This window comes from Perissodus microlepis, chromosome 7, assembly GCF_051167445.1.
Source record: "Perissodus microlepis isolate ML-2025 ecotype Zambia chromosome 7, ASM5116744v1, whole genome shotgun sequence".
Taxonomy (NCBI): Eukaryota; Metazoa; Chordata; class Actinopteri; order Cichliformes; family Cichlidae; genus Perissodus; species Perissodus microlepis.
The window spans coordinates 54292017-54311106 of NC_140467.1; the positions used below are offsets into that span (position 1 = coordinate 54292017).

Here is a 19090-nt window from a genome sequence, read left to right on the forward strand (position 1 = left end):
CAGTTAATTATACAGAACAATCTGCAGCCTACCTGGGTCTCACTTGTAGTTCGTTTAAATTAGCAGTTTAGAATGTTTAGAATAAATGGTAGATCACAAAAAGTTAGGACAAACCTGCTCTTTACATTTCCCATTGTTCAGATATTTTTCCCCTTTGGTTGATAATTTAAATCCCATATGGACCAAGGTTTGTTACCTGGTTCTAAAAGCGAATAAAAAATAGAAAATGCAATGTTTGTTTTCTCGTGATTTGAACTGTTCTGTTTTCTTATTCCACCTTATGGCTGGAATAGTATAATGTTCAGACATTATTTATTTATTTGTAACCGCATCAAAGACATATACATTAAATATTGAAATTCAACCTCATGGTTACTTCTCCGTTTAGGTGACATAGTACACTTTTGATTGATCAGGTCTGTGAATATGGAACCATTTATCACTATTACTATAAGAAATGGACATTAATCAAATTTAAAAAGCCATTTTTTGTTTTTTGAGTCTTATTTGTTTTGGGATATGGATGCTGGGCTTTGGGGTAGACATTTTCTTTATATGTAGGGAGTAATACTGACTAGTTGGCTTCGATAGAGGTGTGCTTGCCGTTGACAAAGACCCATCTGACTCAGCATCATCAGGATATCTCTGTGAAATGCCTTTGTCAAGATAGCATAAAAAAATGGGTTGGTGCAAGAGTTGAGAGGATAGAAAAGAACCAGCAGCACCTGTGGAGAAAAAGACATAACCCTTATTATAAATGAGGGAGGGGGGGGGGGGGGGGGGGGGTGCATTAAATATTACAAGTATGTAAAGTTATACCTTGGAATCTGTGACAGTTATCATCGGGTGGTGGAAAGCTGCAGACAGGCCGTAGAAACAAATGGGAGCCAGACATAAAAAGTTGGTGAAAATAATAACAGCCATGCGTTTGGCCATGCTCGCGTCGTATCTGCTGGAGTTATGATTGGGATTGTGTACCATAAAATAGATGTGGATGTAACATAAGCATACTACCATAAAAGCAGTGACATTAACAATCAAGACAGAAATAATGTATGTCCGTGCAGCAGTTGTCCCAGTGTCTATAGGTAAGCAGATGCTTACTTTCTGGTAACTGCTCACACCAACTACTGGCAGCAGTGCAAGAAACGCACACAACAACCAGCCAACAAGCATTAGCACAGATGCATGACGCAACCTCATTTTTCTGTCTGGCCTGATAGCTGAGAAGATGGCATTCCAGCGCTGAAGACTGATTAGAGTTAATGTGAACACAGACAACTCACTGGCAAACACAGATAATGTTCCTACTATATTGCAGCCACTTCCTGTTTGCCAGGTAATCGCATAGTGATGATAATTGGAGCGTGTGTAGAAATCCACAAATGCAATGACCAGCAAGTAGAACCCCATACAGCAATCTGCAAATGCCAGGTGACCTATAAGAAAACGGGTAACAGACATTTTCTGTCGACTGGTCAACAGGATGAAGAGCACCAATAGGTTTGCTGAAATGGCAAATAAACTGACGACCCAGACCAATATCCTCAGGATGTCTTTACTCATCACATCTTCACAGGGGTTCAAAGCATCAGGCAGGGGGGTGCATGAGGGTCCATCATCTGCGTCAAGTTCATTACACAGCGAAAAGTCAAAAACTTCACTGAGATGCTCTGAATATGTTTTTACATAGAACAAAGTATCATCCTGAGACTTCTTGGTTGGGCAAATCAGGCTGTTGGGATTGCTATTTGCACTGCCATGAGTTGGAATACCAAACTTTTTAGATTTCAGATGTTGTGAGATGTTGTACTCCAGATACCTCTGAGAGAGCATTGCAGAAGACAGCTGCAGCTTTCCTGAAGTAGCCCATGTCAGGTTGCAGATAACTGCCTCAGAGTGTCTTGCACAGAAATGAAAAGAGTTATTTTTCAGGGAATGAATTACAAGCATATTTTCAAATACAAATTTTGTGACGAATGTGGGTTGTTGTTTAACCACATTTAAATTGTAAATAAAAACAATGCAATAATCTTCAAATCATTTAAAGCCTATTTTTAATTAAAAATGCAAAGGCAAGTGACCATATGTGCTTTTTTTGTTACTATTAAAACAGTTAGGACAAAGTCTATGTTTACCACTGAGTTTCATTATCTCTTCTTTTAAGAACACTGTAAATTAAAGTCTTTTTACATTAACTATTCCTGTGATTTTTGTCATATTTTTCTATTTCATAAAATATCTTTTGAATTGTTAAGAGGTTTGGAACACAGGCAGGTCAAGTTAGCACCTACATGCTTTACTCTGGACTGTTGTTATACATTCAGAATTTGGTTTGGCTATCATTCAAATAAACATGTGTTTCTCCAAAGCCACACTCAACATTAATGGGGATACGGAGATGCACAAGATATGTACATTAATGAACCCCATAGATGTTGACTTTTAAACTGTGCACTAATAACATGTCCCTCTCCTCTTAAGCCAGAGGATGTGATGTCCGTGATTTCTTTTGAGTTTCTGATGTGGAAGTCATGCAATGAATTTGAAATAAAGCCTGATTTTTGTCATTATACAACTTTTCCAAAATTTTTTCTAACTCACTTTAATTTAAACTTGCTGTTGTATTACATTTAAAGTTATAATTAGTTTATCAATATGAACATTTATTATGTTGTCTTTGCACTATTTTAAATAGAATGTAAATTTGCAAATAATATTTTTTTTCCTTTTTTGCAAATGTGTTTATTACACCATGAATTACTACATGTGATGCAAAGTGTAAAAAGTAAAAACCCACAATGGTTTTCACTTGTCACTTTGTGATGTCAGAGTGTTGGATCTTGTCTGAGATACAGACAGTACTCGACAATAGTTTCCACCTAAAGACTAAAATAGTCTTAAAAAGTATAACATAATATGTAGTATTATACCACATTGTGATAGCAATCGCAATAGTCAAAAAACAGCAATTAATCACAACAATATATAAACAACACACATTGCAAGTTGTTATGACCTTATGTAGGGTTTGATGTTACAATTAGCTCACTTTTTTGTTTCTGTAAATTTATAGCAGTCATTGAGCAGGTTATATAGGACAGCATAGTGAATGTTAAGTCAGTATAAATTCTATGTAATGTTTGGCTAAAGATGGAAACAGACAAAACAAAAGCTGCAATCTACAGTGCATCTTTTTTCAACTGTCAAATGTTTAAATGCTAAATTATTGCCATGTTCTAAGTAACTATTTTTTCATACACTAAAATTTTTAGCTAGTAGCTAGTTACAGCTTTTGAGAATAACCAAGGCCTAATACTATGGACATTACAACAGAAAGGAGAAAGGAGTACACAAGTAAAAGAAAAACAGGGAATATTTTCCCAAGACTTACCCTTGCCCTCTTTTCAGCATTTTAAGACCACAGCAATGGCTTGGGAAGGTCAATTCAGCGCTTTGTAAGTGAACAAAAGCTCTTAAGGGGGGCAGCATTTTTAAGGCCCATGTGTTTTTAGCTTGGAGCTTTTCAATGTTCTTCATACCTTTTGATGGTAAAGAGTGTACTTTGGTATCTGAAAGATCTCTGGATTGACAGACAAATAGTTAAGAATTAATTCATTGGGCTACAGAGCTCTCTCTCGCTCTCTCTGTCTTTCTCTGTCTTTATATAAAGGAAGGGTGGGAGAGAGAATAAAAGAGCGAGAGAGAGAGAGAGAGATATTTTTGTCAAGAACACTTTGTCTTTTGTGAATTCTGTACTCACAGGTGAGTTGGGCCTTGAATCACACCATAAAATGCAAATTCCTCTATTTGTTCTAAATCCAAATTCCTATCAAGATACCTGAATATTTGGGAAAAGATGGGGAACAAAATGACATGATAAAAACTATTTAGTTTTACCAAACCTTCAGTTTTAAAATGTATTTTTTTTTCTGAAAAGTGTGTTTAGTAAAATGAAACTGACAAGAATAACAAAGAAATGAACTGTTGTACAATGTTTCATGTCCATTTTGAATTAAACAACAACAAAAAAAGGTTGAAAACCATAATCAATGACATTAGAACATTTTAAAGTATCTGAAACAGTATACCTACAAGTACCAAAGGGGCCAACGTTATTTGACCCTGCCCAGAAATTTTAGTCATTAAAATTGCTTGTTCACTTGAGGCTATAATCTACCTATGACTTATCCCATCTATCAAGTACGTTAGTAAAGTTCAGACACAAACTATATAGACAAGAAATAAATAAATACAAGATGTGAATTGAATCTTGTGTCTTATCAGTTTAGTGAATAAATCAAAAGTTCATACACTTCCTCCAGTTTGGTTCCATTGAAAGCATAGTCCTGGATCTCTTTCACACCATTGCTATTCAGCACACTAAAAAAAGGGGAAGAAAACCCTGTAAATCTTAAATCTTCATAATTAAATTTGTTGTTAAACGTTAGTTCCATCTCTATGTTTCACACTGACATGTATGCCATTGGAAACGACATTAAATACATTCTGTTGTCATAATCTGCAGGGTATGCATATTGGAAAACGATTTTAAATCAAGCCATCAAGATATGACTGATGTGCAAACCTGCATCTTTAACATAAGGCGTATAACCAAAAGTATTGTAGTTGGTAGAGTTCTCAAATATACTGGGCTACAATCTCTGGTCAGGTGTGGTAACTCCTCCAGTCTGCATCTTTGGGCAAGATACTGAACCCCCAGTTGTCCTTGAAACATTCATCTGAGTGGGAGTGTGTGCCGCTGTTTGACAAAACACTTAGTCATAGAAAACAATTGCTGTATGTTTGTCTGTTTGATTGGATGGAAAAAAGCTTATAGTAAAAAGTGTTCCAATTACTCATTTACTCATTTACAGTTGCTGTGACAAACAGTCCCCAGCCCTCAGTTTGAGGCGTGGGTCTGCAAAACCAAAGGGGAGGGAAAAGTCAGGAGTGTGAAGCAGGGGTTCCTCACAGAGAGCCTTCTTCACCTGTACAAATGCCACCTGGCACTGCTCCGTCCACTGGAAGGAGATCCTTCAAGGGGCTGGTCAGATCCACAAAGTTCAGGATAAACAAGTGGCAATAACCAGCCAGCCCCAAGAACTGCCCTTTTTTTTGGTCATGGGAGGCATGCAGGATGCGATGGGTGCTGTCTTATCCATCTGAGGAACTGTTTCAAAATGGTGCCCTATGAGCGAGCTGCTACTGGGGAGAACAAATCTGCAAAACACTGTTGCAATGCAGTAACATCCACTCTCTGGGCCTCTGTGAGGTGGTCATCACAATGGAGGGAGGTGGGAATGGTTGAATTTAGCACCTCCAGCCCCAACTCATCTCTTTCCATCACTATAGCTCACCAGAGAAGCAGTTTGAGCCTCTTTCCATGCTTTGAGGAGGTTGAAGTGATAACGTCTCATGGAAGGAAGGAAGGAAGGAAGGAAGGAAGGAAGGAAGGAATTTTATCCCAAACCATGACCGTCTTTCTAGACCTAACCAATAACCATATGCCAGCAAGTATGAAGAGTCATCACCAAGCTCCATTAACATGGCAAATTAAGAGATAAAATGTGTTGCATTATTAGTCATTGACATTAAATTAAACTCACATAGTCAAAGTATTCAGAGATATTCCAGTAAAGGAATTAGCAGGTATGGCTTGGATAAAAACATTCTCCACCATCTCTCTGTTAAAAAGGAGCAAACACACACACAAAGGCTTCAAGTCAAATTATTAGAGGACACCGAGCAGCAGAATATTTATGACTAAATGCTACATACAATATAAAATGGTCTTGGCTGGAGTGAATATGCTGTAGCCCAGGAAAGGTGGTGAGACCTGTGTTTGTGATCCCACTGTATTAAAAGAAAGCTGAGTCAAGAACCAATAAATGTACATAACTTTTATGTTGCTTATTTGGAAAATAAACAATACAGTCATAATATAAATAAACAAATAAAATCATACTTACAGATATTTTAAATTAGGCAGATTCTTAAAAGCGTCTTGATCAATATATGACAGTGTTTTGATGCCATTTAGTTGTCTGTTGGATATGAAAACATACACAGAGACACAAACACAAAATATTTGCATTTTTTCATGTAATGCTTTTTTGCCTAAAACATTTTTTCAGTCTAAGATATCTCCAAAACTGTTTTAATTATAGAAACATCCATAGAAATCTTTTCACAAGTTATCTACTGTAACACTTTCAACCTGTTATACATGTGTTTGAGTATATGAGTATCTGACAGGATACTCATATACTCATATTGGGGCTTGTTATATAAAACTGCAAAGCCAATGACAAGGGTTTAATAGCACAGTAACCCTGTACTTGAAAGGAGAAGCTGGTGGGATTTAGGAACCGAGAAGAACCATGTAAGGATTGAATAATCTGCTGAAATAATCTGTACATTACTGTATAATTATGTTTTACATCTAACCAACCCATCTCCAACATTTAAAAAAGCCAGGTCTTTGAAAATCATTTTGCCAGTACTACTGCAGGACAGAGGCAACATGATACAAGACTTATTTGTATTTACTGAAGCATAAATCCATTCATTTGATGATTAATTTCAATTACATGTTAAATTTTTGTGCATGAAATTTACATACATGTGTGTGACCCTGGACAGGTTGTAGAAAGAATGCCTTTCAAGATATCTTAATGTACTGTCATCAGATATGTATCTGAAAAACACACAAACAAAGTACAACTTCTGATTTGAAGATTGAGAGATTTAGAAAGAAATAGAGAGAGAAATACTGTTAATTGTCTGAACAACTTTTAAAGACAAAAATGATGGTCACTGAATCAAATTTGATATCTTCTGATAAGAACATTATTAGATACAGATCCTGGATGGATAAGAAGCACAACTATGAATAAGAATGAAAAAAATATATAGCTGATAATAAAGCTCTAGAAACTCACAACTCTGATGTATGGGCCGAAGCCATTTATTGACAAGACAATAAATGGCTTGTTCTCCAAAACTTCAAACTCACCACTGCAGCTCTACTGCAACCTCCCAGCAACATATTAACCTTTACTTAAAATACATTACTATTCAGCTATCTTAACTAATCATAGGCTGATTTCTAACCTTCTTTTTATTTTAAACATTCTTGAAAGAACAGTTGTAAAACAGCACAGTATAATTCCCAGAAGAATGGGTTATTTGAAGAGTTTCAGTCAGGATTTAGAGTTCATCATAACACAGAAACAGCACTACTAATGTTCTCTGACAGTGGACTCATCGTTTGCTTGTCCTGCTACACCTTAGTACAGCACCTGATACCCCTCACCACCAGTGTTGGTCAAGTTACTTGACAAAAGTAATCAGTAACTAATTACTGATTACTTCCCCAAAAAAGTAATCCCGTTACTTTACTGATTACTTATTTTCAAAAGTAATTAATTACTTAGTTACTTAGTTACTTTTTAAAAACACGATTTACAACCTGAATAGGTGATAAAGCGATAGATCTTTCAGGCCAATTCTACTTTTTCTACATAATCCATCATACAAAATGTAATCAAATGGAAAGGTCCCTTTTTAAAACTTGTTTTATTAGTTTTAATCTTTTAACTTTATGCATCAAGCAAAAATTTAATTATATGCAACATTCTCTGACTGGAAGAAATTTGTTTAATATTTAAACCTATTTTTTGCACATTCCAGCACATTTTTTTGTGTGTGTTTACACTCAGTCTTTCAAATAGATGCAAGTAAAACACAGCAGAAAATAAATAAAATCAAAGACTCAGCGGTCCTTTTTGCTCTATTTTCACCTGTAAAGCAGGAGTGGCGTAGGCGGAGGTTTGCCCTGGTGCAGGTGTGCCGCAGCGGTCAGTTGAAGAATCCGCGAGTTTCTCTGTGAGTTTCCCATTACGTCGTTGCCCACTCGATGTTTAGGGGGGTTTTTTTCGGTGTAAAAAGAAGTTTTCTTCCCACGACAACGGACACTAATGTTTTTGTCACTTTTTATGGAATCATACTTAAAGTAAGGTCAGTACTTCCACGCTTTAAACGCTGCACGCTCATACTCTCTCCGTACTCAATATATTATCCATTGTTGATCTGCACACAGCTGTTGTCACGAACGTCGCACTTGCTTACGTCACTGTCATGAGACATTCTCGCAAAAAAATCACGGTTTTAGTAAACGGTAATTAGATTACCGTTACTTTCCCGTAGGAACGCTGCGTTACTACGGGAAAGTAACGGTAGTCTAATTACCGTTTTTGCAATAGTAATCCCTTACTTTACTCGTTACTTGAAAAAAGTAATCGGATTACAGTAACGCGTTACTGCCCATCTCTGCTCACCACACAAAATTTGCTAAGTTCCAGGGGGTTCTATGCAGTAACCAGTTCAATTTAAATAAGACATGCTTTCCTTAGATAATATTATTAGATGACATACCATACATTTTCACTGCTATGCATATGATACCAGCTTTATTTATGCATGAAGGCAGATAACAGAAACCAATTAGTTAAGCTACAGGCATGTCTTACAGACTTAAAGGCTGTCAGGGTACCTGCGTCACTGACTGAAGTGTTTTGTGTCCATGGGTTTTTTGAATGTTGTTTATTCATTAATTTTTATTCTCTGTGCGACCTATGTTTCTTAGTCTAGTTTCTACCATTCTTGAGTTTATTTCTAGTTAGGTTGTCTTGTGTATTATATGGTCCCCACTATCACTGAAGAGTGATAGTGTTGACAACTTCAGACAGAAACAGGGGTATGCTTTTAATAAATTGCTTTCTTCTTTTAGTCACAGAAAATGGCTGGCTCTCCCTGAGCCTGGTTCTTCCAGAGGTTTCTTCCTGCTAAAACTGAGCTTTTCCTTCCCTCCGTGACCAAGTACGGGCTCAGGGGGTTATTTGATTGTTGAGATTTTTTTCTCTACTGTAGTAATAAAGCAACCTGAGGCAACTGTTCTTGTGATTTGGCACTGCATTAATTAAATTCAATCTAATTGAAATTAACCAATCGCATGTATTCAAATGTCTTTTATCTGATTCCGGCAAAAACTGAGGTTCGAGTTGAATGAATCTATGGTTGTATGGATGATTTTGTGTCTATGAATCCATAAGTCAATATGTTTTAACCTAATCTTTAATGTGTGGCTTTTATTAAAACTGTGATGCACTTTGTTTTCTGTATTTTGAAATGTGCTACACAAATGAAGCTGTTATTACTAAACATGACAGCGTTGTTATGAAATGAAAGACTACATTTTAGAAATGAAAATGTCCAGAAGAGCAAGGCACAACAGAAGACTAATGGGTTAGTAAGGTATTTTGAATTTAAATCAGAGTTTGCAATGTGACAAGGATGTCTCTTTTTTTGATCACAGTGGTAAGTTGTTGAACATATAACCTGTTCCACTAGATGCCATTTTTAACACATATTCGGTACAGTACTAATAACTGTGCAGTACTCTGTTTTTGGTAACTATTGTCCTTGATGTAAATATGTAAAAAAAATGTGTATGTTTCTGTTCTGTGTCCTGTATACTGTTTGTTTGTATATGTGTTTTTCTTGCTGCTGTTACAACCAAATTTCCTCTTGTGGGACAATTAAAGGATTATTCTATTCTATTCTATTCTATTCTATATTCTATTAAAAGGCTGCTCAAACCACAATAGCTGGTTAAGGAATACATTTCTCTGACTAGAGGACCAAAAATAAAACAAACAAGAGTAGTCCACAGGCTACATACTTTGTAAACTCCTTCTACCAAAAGCAGAGCTCTCTGCGTTTAACCAGACCAGTGAGCTATGAATACTCTACCCCTTCTGAACCATACATTCCACCTCAATCAGCTGATGCATTAGCAACATACACTGATTTTCATTTCTGCATCAACCATCATGTCATCTATAAGGGCAGTATATACTTCAGTTCTGCTTTAACTTTTACTTGAGGGGAAGGAAAAAAATGCCCGTAATGTTAATAGTTAGAATAGTTAAAAGTTTTGTTGAAAGTCTCATTTTTATTAAGCATATAGGAAACATATACTAAGAGATAACAGTGCCTTTAAGTCTCATATAAAATATAATATATAATAAGAGGTTTATTTTTATTACAATAACTGTAATTTTTGTCTTCAGTCAGTACTTGCAATAGAGGATCATGAAGGTAATTGGTTAAGCACTAGTTTACTGTCAATATTGTTTATTTATTTTGTTGAGTAGTAATCTACTAGATTGAAAGAAAGAGGATAGTTTTGTAGAAAGTATCTTACATTTGTGAAATATTGGCCAAGTTTGCAAATGCATTCTCAGGAATGGAATACATTCTTGTCCCCAGAAGCCATCTAAAAGAGAAATTGAAGGCATTTCAGTCTAACCACAACAGTCACAGAAATCAGCGGTTAAGGACTGTGGTTACTTACACTTCCTTTGTGCTGGAATGGAAAACAGGAATAACCTCAACTCCAAAGCACGACACACTGTGGATTTCCCACTCACACTGGCAATGAGGTGGACAATACTCCAGATGAATAGTAGCCTTGACAAGGATAAAAATTAAAATAGTAATATGAAAAACAGAATTCATTGTAAAAGCAGTACTTGTGAAGACTCTGCTCATTTGAGTTTTCAAAGCCACTGGGCTGTCCTGGATTTAGGCCAATTGCAAGTGCTCCACAACTGCCCTTCAAAATAAGATTTTGAATATAATTTTCTACTTGTATAATGCAGATTATACAGTAAATATGTTAGGTATATATTTGATCAGTATTAAGAGTTTAAATCTCATTAAATCTTATATCATCATTATTCTTTTGATACTTTTAATACTTTCATTAAACCCTAAAGGCATTTTTTTTTTTGCCTAGGCTGTTCATTTCTTATTTCATCTGAAATAAAATTAAAATAAAAACTTGCTGTCAACGGACCACTGAGGCAGGCAGAACTTATACTATTTCTAGTACTAAAGGTTTATTTAGGTGTTTATTTAAAACACGAATATGAATCAATAATCCAAACACAAGATTAGCATTATGAAAGTTCCGGTACCACAGGGTTATTCCACAGGTTCAAATCATTCCACGGAAATTCCATCATGAGCCCTGATTACCTCACCACTGCAAGGAAAGTTTCTTCAAAGGAATGCGCACAGGAAAAAAAAATGTACATTTGTTTTAGGGACAAGGAGTGCAAACACAGAGAAAAGGAGACAAGCTTCACTAAAGCTTCTAAAATGGAGCACATATTTCTACTTGCTGACTTTATATGGAGAATACTGCCTAACCCTACATTTGTATTATTAATTCTTTACTTACTCCAAGGCCTTTAAAAACCACTGAGGCTACTGTGGAACAAATAAAAAACAAGACTGTCTTTTAAACATCAATTCAATGAAATATTCGATTATAAACTACCAGATTCTCCCATGTATTAATAAATTAATAAAATTATCTATATTTGTGACTGATCAGATGCTGGCGACAGGGTGAACTCAGCATCAGTTTCACACTTGAGTAACATAATCAGACTGGCAAGAAAGAGGAAGCAGAACTAAACATAATACACATGACCAATGTTCCCTGTTAGCTGCGCGCGTGCGCAATTGCGCACTGCTGGCATGGTCTCTGCGCAAAAAAAAATCTGCGTTGCGCACAAAAAAAATCTAACCTGAATTGAAATTAAAATTAATACTTTAACAATTCTGTTTTGCAGTGTTAGTCAGTAAGTGACTGGCTGCTCCCGTATGGCATTAGAACGATGCCACCTGATCCCATAGTCCAGCCAATAATGCGATTCACATTCGTATATACGCAGATAATCAACGTCATTGACAGGCTATGACAGCATCCTGTCACACACACTGGTGTTTTAGCTAGCAAAGCGGTGTGGCTGATGTGGAGTGAAGCCACGTTAATGACAACGTTTACAACCATTGGAGATGTGAGCAGGACAGACGGAACAATTGACGGGAAAAGTGCGGACTTTATACCAGTTTTTAAATTGTGTTGATAGGCCTCGTAAAACCAGAGTTATGATAAAAATATATGCAATGTTTGGATTTCTTCCTGGATACTATCGTTGTTTATATTTACTGCGGGAAGAAACGGTAAAAACTGTGTTTTATAAGGAAAGCGCTTGAAAGCACTCTCCGCCTGTGAGCAAAAACGACAACAAAAAAACCCACCCTTTCCTATTGGTCGAAAAATGTACCATGTCGACCAATCAAAAAATGATCTGTTCATCTGGACGTAGCGTTTTGTGGGAGAAACGTTTCGTCAGTCATCCAAGTGACTTCTCAGTCTCAGCTGACTGCAGGTTTCCCCAATCTTATAAACAGTACATTTGCATAATGACTGAAACCAGCCCCCTGAAGGAACAATGGGCTGGGAGGTCAGTTCCTTAATCATAATTATGCAAATTCTCATGACCATTGATCAACAACCACTGACCAAAACCCACTGATCAAAGACCACTGATCAATGGCCATGAGTCCCATTCACAGAGAGTTGGGGAATGGCTGCAATCACAGCATTGTAAGATGGTGACAGATGTACCCTTAGGCCCCCTCCTCGATTCAGAGATGGTCTTTCCCTTTTCACGTAAATGGCCTCCTTGACTCTGCGCTCAAACCAGCGTTCCTCCCTGTCCAGAATGTGTACATCCTCATCATTGAAAGAGTGTCCACTGGCCTGTAGGTCTAAATAGACTGCAGAGTCCTGGCCTGACGAGGTAGCTCTTCTGTGTTGTGCCATCCGCTTCGCCAGAGGTTGTTTGGTTTCCCCGATGTATAAATCCTGGCAATCCTTCTGGCACTTAACAGCGTACACTATGTTACTCTGTTTGTGTCAGGGGACCCGATCCTCGGGGTGCAGCGTGTTTTGGGGTTTAAAAGCCACAGAGACCCGGTGTTTAGAAAAAATGCGTCTCAACTGTTCCGATACTCCTGATACATACGGGATCACTACAGGTTTTCGCTTGGGCAGCGGTTGTCCTTCTCTCCTGGATCGGCTGGAGCTTTCTTTAGGAGCCTTCCCAGCTTTGACAAAAGTCCAGCTGGGAAACCACATTTACTCAGGGCCTTCTTGATGTGCTGTTCTTCTGCCTCCCTGGCCGCTGTGTCAGTGGGGATGGTGTTCGCTCTGTGTTGTACCGTCCTGATGACACCCAGTTTGTGCTCCAGTGGATGATGAGAATCAAACCTTAGGTACTGATCCTTATGCGTAGGTTTACGGTACACGTCAGCTTTTAGATGTCCCCCATTACTAATGGAAATCTCACAGTCTAAGAAGGCTAACCTGCCACTTTTCATATCCTCCCTGGTGAATTTGATGTGTCTGTCCACCGAGTTAATGTGATCCGTGAAATGTAGTACGTCCTGAGATTTGATTTTCACCCAGGTGTCATCCACATATCTGAACCAATGGCTTGGTGGTGTTCCAGGGTAGGATAGCAAAGCCCTCTTTTCCACTTCTTCCATGTACAAATTGGCCACGATGGGTGAAACTGGGGAGCCCATGGCACACCCATGTTTCTGCCTGTAGAACTGACCATTGTATGTGAAGTAGGTGGAATGAAGACACAGTTCCAAAAGCAAACACACTTGGTCGATGCTGAGAGTGGTCCTATTGCTGAGGTTGGTGTCATCCTGTAATCTCTTACGGACTACCTCCAACGCTTCTGTGACTGGGATGCAAGTGAAGAGAGATGTAACGTCGTACGAGACCATGGTTTCATCTGCCTCCATAATGACATCTCTCACCTTCTCAACAAAATTCAGGGTGTTCTGGATGTGGTGTTCAGAGCTGCCTACAAGCCGGTTGAGGATCGAAGCCAGAAACTTGGAGATGTTATAGGTGACAGAGTTGATCATGCAGACAATCGGTCTTAAAGGTGCACCCTGTTTATGTATTTTCGGTAAACCATACAGACTTGGTGTAGACTCCCCTGGGTATAGCCTGTGGTATGAGGTCCGGTTAATAGCCTTGTCTTGTTCTAACTGCTTCAGACAGTCTATCACCCTCTTCCTATAGCCACTTCCTGGGTCTCGTTTCAGGGGCTCATAAGTATTTTCATCACTGAGTAGTGACAAAATCTTCTCATGATAGTCTTTCTGGTTTAGCAATGCTGTGCACCTACCCTTGTCTGCCGGAAGGATGATAATGTTGTTGTCATCACTAAGTGATGTGAGTGCCTTCCTCTCCTCCATGGTGATGTTGGATGCTGGGGGCTTTGCATTGCTGAGACAGGCCGAAACTTTCGTCCGTAGTTGCTCTGCTTCCACTTCTGCAATATTGTTGTTACGAATTGCTGTTTCTGTGGCTCCACTAGCGGGATTTGTCTCGGTGTGACAGCAAAATTCAACCCTTTAGCAAGGATGTTTTCCTCTGTTTGGGTGAGCTGTCTGTCAGACAAATTCTTCACCCACAAAACGCTACGTCCAGATGAACAGATTCAACTTTTGGAGATTTACTTTCCTGGATGATTGAGAACGGAACTAGGGAGGGGGAAGTTTTAAGGAGTGACGGCGGTGTTTTGAGATGTGAGACATTTGCGACGTTTAGCGCAAATCTTGTGTAGTTAGTGTATAGTGTAGTCAATAGTTCTGTTGCGTGTGTCAGAACAATGAGGCGACTGCTGAATGTTACAGGTGTTACAGGAGTGATACATCTCCTGTTGTCAGGCCTACAGGTATCACGCTGTTGTTCTCCTTTATCTCATAGTGGACGGAAATAATTTTTTGGAGTGCCACAAATAATTTGTGTGGCATTAGATTTGATGCAGAACACCTGATTGTTCTGTAAATAGTTTGAAATGTTTATTTAAAAAATGCCTTTGTTGCATTTTTAGGTAAACAGCTGCAAAAAACTTTGTTGTTTGCAAAACTCAGTTACTTTTTTGAAGAAGTAACTTTATAATTAATTGCCCAACATTGGTCATTATATACTGTATTTTGCAGACAGAGAGTTACAGGACTCTCTCCCAGACCACAGACTCAGTAGCGGTTTTTGATACGGGCGACACGGGCGGTTTTCCACTTTTCCATAAAAAGTGACAAAAACATTAGCGTCCGTTGTGCGTGGGAAGAAAACTTCTTTTTACAGCGAAAAAACCCCCCCCCTAAACTTCCAAGCAAGCACCGAGTGCGCAACGACGTAATGGGAAATTCACAGAGAAACTCGCGGATTCTTCCACTGACCGCTGCGGCACACCTGCACCAGGGCAAACCTCCGCCTACGCCACTCCTGCTTTACAGGTGAAAATAGAGCAAAAGGACCGCTAGTCTTTGATTTTATTTATTTTCTGCTGTGTTTTACTTGCATCTATTTGAAAGAGTGAGTGTAAACACACAAAAAAAAATAGGTTTAAATATTAAACAAATTTCTTCCAGTCAGAGAATGTTGCATATAATTAAATTTTTGCTTGATGCATAAAGTTAAAAGATTAAAACTAATAAAACAAGTTTTAAAAAGGGACCTTTCCATTTGATTACATTTTGTATGATGGATTATGTAGAAAAAGTAGAATTGGCCTGAAAGATCTATCGCTTTATCACCTATTCAGGTTTTCTGCACATTTCAGCACATAATTTTTTTGTGTGTGTTTACACTCACTCTTTCAAATAGATGCAAGTAAAACACAGCAGAAAATAAATAAAATCAAAGACTAGCGGTCCTGTTGCTCTATTTTCACCTGTAAAGCAGGAGTTGGGTAGGCGGAGGTTTACCCTGGTGCAGGTGTGCCGCGGCAGTCAGTGGAAGAATCCGCGAGTTTCTCTGTGTGTTTCCCATTAAGTCGTTGCGCACTCGGTGCTTGCTTGGAAGTTTAGGGTTTTTTTCGCTGTAAAAAGAAGTTTTCTTCCCACGCACAACGGACGCTAATGTTTTTGTCACTTGTTATGAAATTAAACTCAAAGTAAGGTCAGTACTTACACGCTTTAAACGCTGCACGCTCATACTCTCTCCCGCACTCGATATGTGATCCATTGTTGATCTGCACACAGCTGTTGTCACGAACGTCGCACTTGCTTACGTCACTGTCATGAGACATTCTCGCAAAAAATCACGGTTTTAGTAACGCAGTAACGCAGCGTTCCTACGGGAAAGTAACGGTAATCTAATTACCGTTTTTGCAATAGTAATCCCTTACTTTACTCGTTACTTGAAAAAAGTAATCGGATTACAGTAACGCGTTCTGCCCATCTCTGGTGACCACAGTGCACACGTCTGATGTCGCTCACAGTGGTCCAAGGGATCGCTCAGGGAGTTTGTGTGTTTGCTCAGACACATGAACAATTAGAGGGAACATTGCACATGACATATTAACTATTAAAATAAAAGAGGAAGTAACACACCAGTGTTGGTCAAGTTACTTGAAAAAGTAATCAGTAACTAATTACTGATTACTTCCCCAAAAAAGTAATCCCGTTACTTTACTGATTACTTATTTTCAAAAGTAATTAATTACTTAGTTACTTAGTTACTTTTTTAAAACACGATTTACAACCTGAATAGATCTAAAGCGAAAGATCTTTCAGCCCAATTCTACTTTTTCTGCATAATCCATCATACAAAATGTAATCAAATGGAAAAGTATCTTTTTTTTAACTTGTTTTATCAGTTTTAATCTTTTAACTTTATGCATCAAGCAAAAATAAATTAGTTTAACATTTAAACCTATTTTCTGCACATTCCAGCACATAAAATAAAATATTTTTTGTGTTTACACTCAGTCTTGTGTTTACACTCAGTCATGCAAGTAAAACACAGCAGAAAATAAATAAAATCAAAGACTCAGCGGTCCTTTTTGCTCTATTTTCACCTGTAAAGCAGGAGTGGCGTAGGCGGAGGTTTGCCCTGGTGCAGGTGTGCCGCAGCGGTCAGTTGAAGAATCCGCGAGTTTCTCTGTGAATTTCCCATTACGTCGTTGCGCACTCGGTGTTTAGGGTTTTTTTTTTCGCTGTAAAAAGAAGTTTTCTTCTTCTAATGTTTTTGTCACTTTTTATGGAATCAAACTCAAAGTAAGGTCAGTACTTCCACACTTTAAACGCTCCATGCTCATACTCTCTCCCGCACTCGATATATTATCCATTGTTGAGCTGCACACAGCTGTTGTCACGAACGTTGCACTCACTTACGTCACTGTCATGAGACATTCTCGCAAAAAAATCACGGTTTTAGTAACGCAGCGTTCCTACGGGAAAGTAACGGTAATCTAATTACCTTTTTTGCAGTAGTAATCCCTTACTTTACTCGTTACTTGAAAAAAGTAATCAGATTACAGTAAAGCGTTACAAGTAACGCGTTACTGCCCATCTCTGTAACACACACACTGAGACAAACAAAACAAGAATAACAAAACATGGAGATGAGACCGGGACAGACATGAACAGACCAGAAATCAAAAACTATAAATACAAACTCAGAGGAACCAGAAAGTAACACCCTCAAGTAGAACATAATTAACTTCTTACTATCAAAAAAGTGAATAACGAGTCCAAAACAAAACTCAAAAACTGGATAATGCCAGGAAGAAAAACAGGATAATGACACTTGTAATATATGTCAAACTGACCACTTTAAGTTATAGCGGATAAGTTGATCTAAAATACTGCAGCAATAATACAGACAGGGACTAGAAAGAGAAAGCATATTTCTCCTATCTAGCTTCTCTTCATTGGCTCCCTGTTGAGTCGAGAGTACAATTTAAAATCCTTCATGTCACACATCAGGTCTTAAATAATGAGGCCCCATCTTAACTTAATGACCTCATACTAACCGTATAACCCCAATAGAGCACATCAATGTCAGACTGCAGGCTTACTTGGTAGTAGAATGGGAGGCAGAGCCTTCAGCTTTCAGGCCGCTCTTCTGTGGAAGCAGCTTCAGATTTAGGAGACAGACACTCTCTCTAACTTTTAATATTAGGCCTAAAACTTTCCTTTTTGATAAAATATATAGTTAGGGCTTGATTCGGTGACCCTGAATCCTCCTGTCTGGGGGCTCTAAACCAGCAGACTGAGGAAACCACATAGTGAGTCACAAAGTGAATTAAAGCTAGCAAGCTTCGTGTTAGCACACTAACACGAATCTTGCTAGTGTTAGTATGTTATTTTGTTAGCAGCATAATGCAGTTGTTTCTGTCCTGTATGCAGTTTGCACTGTACCATTGCTCTGTTGTCCTTTTGTAAAGTAAAAATAAAATTAATGTCAATTTCCACCCTATAGACTGCACCATTATTTTCCTCCTCCAGCACTGGAATGGAAATCATGTGATTGTAGCACAAGTGCAAGTGGAACCGATAAGCAAAATGGTTAAGCAAGCAGACTAACATTTCTAAAGCATTAAACTACTGGAAATTGGAACCCAGTACAACTGAACTACTCAGAATTTAATTCCTATCCTTAGATGTCATTGTCTCCACTAGCCCTCCTGTAAAAATATTGCACACCAATTACTGCCTTCCACAGGTTGTCAGTCTGACAACCTGTAGAAGCACTGGCGCATTTCACTATCTCTCTTCACACTCTTCATACTTCTGTCTTGGTCAGTCTCATGTTACCAAAGACACTTTAGTAGTGCAAAGCTATGTGTGACACAGTAGCCATCCCTTCTAACCATCAGAGAGCATCTTATTGGTGTGGTGTGAACAAATGAGGTCCCCAAGCCTCCATGTTGCGATTTATGTTTGTCTGTAAGGCTAATATCTCATAATTAGCATCACATATGTGTGTTTGTGTTTTGTCATTTACTGTACACAGTGTATTGCGGAGAAGTTTTGGAGGTGGACTGCTCCTCTGATACTATTAGACATTACAGAGAAAGTCCCCTTCTCTAAGGAATTTAAGGGGGAGGGTTGTCTCACTAGTGAGTGCACCAGAAGGTAAACATGGTCACGAGTTTCTGGGCTTGGAGAACTCTCTCTTTTCATGCAGGTCTAAAGGAGGGTAAGAGGTGGTTGCCATGGTGACGAGTGAAGTAGTCAGAAAGCTGCAGAAGAGGAATGGTGCCAGGATTGGGTTCATTCTGAACTAAAGGTGAACTAAATGGTAAGTTTACTACAATATATATCATAAATTAGTAATATATATTACCTT

The 19090-nt window shown here is 38.3% G+C and overlaps 1 protein-coding gene across 1 annotated transcript; it reads right to left on the minus strand.

The window, feature by feature from the left end:
• Positions 1-327: 327 nt before the first annotated feature.
• Positions 328-10602, minus strand: LOC146384155 (thyrotropin receptor-like). Its single transcript, XM_084936007.1, has 11 exons — positions 10421-10602; positions 10271-10342; positions 6626-6700; positions 5973-6047; positions 5782-5856; positions 5610-5687; positions 4315-4383; positions 3764-3841; positions 3395-3583; positions 820-1903; positions 328-725 (listed from the first exon to the last, which is right to left on the minus strand). The coding sequence occupies exons 1-11, from the start codon at positions 10582-10584 to the stop codon at positions 552-554; spliced, it is 2133 nt and encodes a 710-aa protein (XP_084792133.1). The 5' UTR covers positions 10585-10602; the 3' UTR covers positions 328-551.
• Between the last annotated feature and the right edge of the window lie 8488 nt (positions 10603-19090).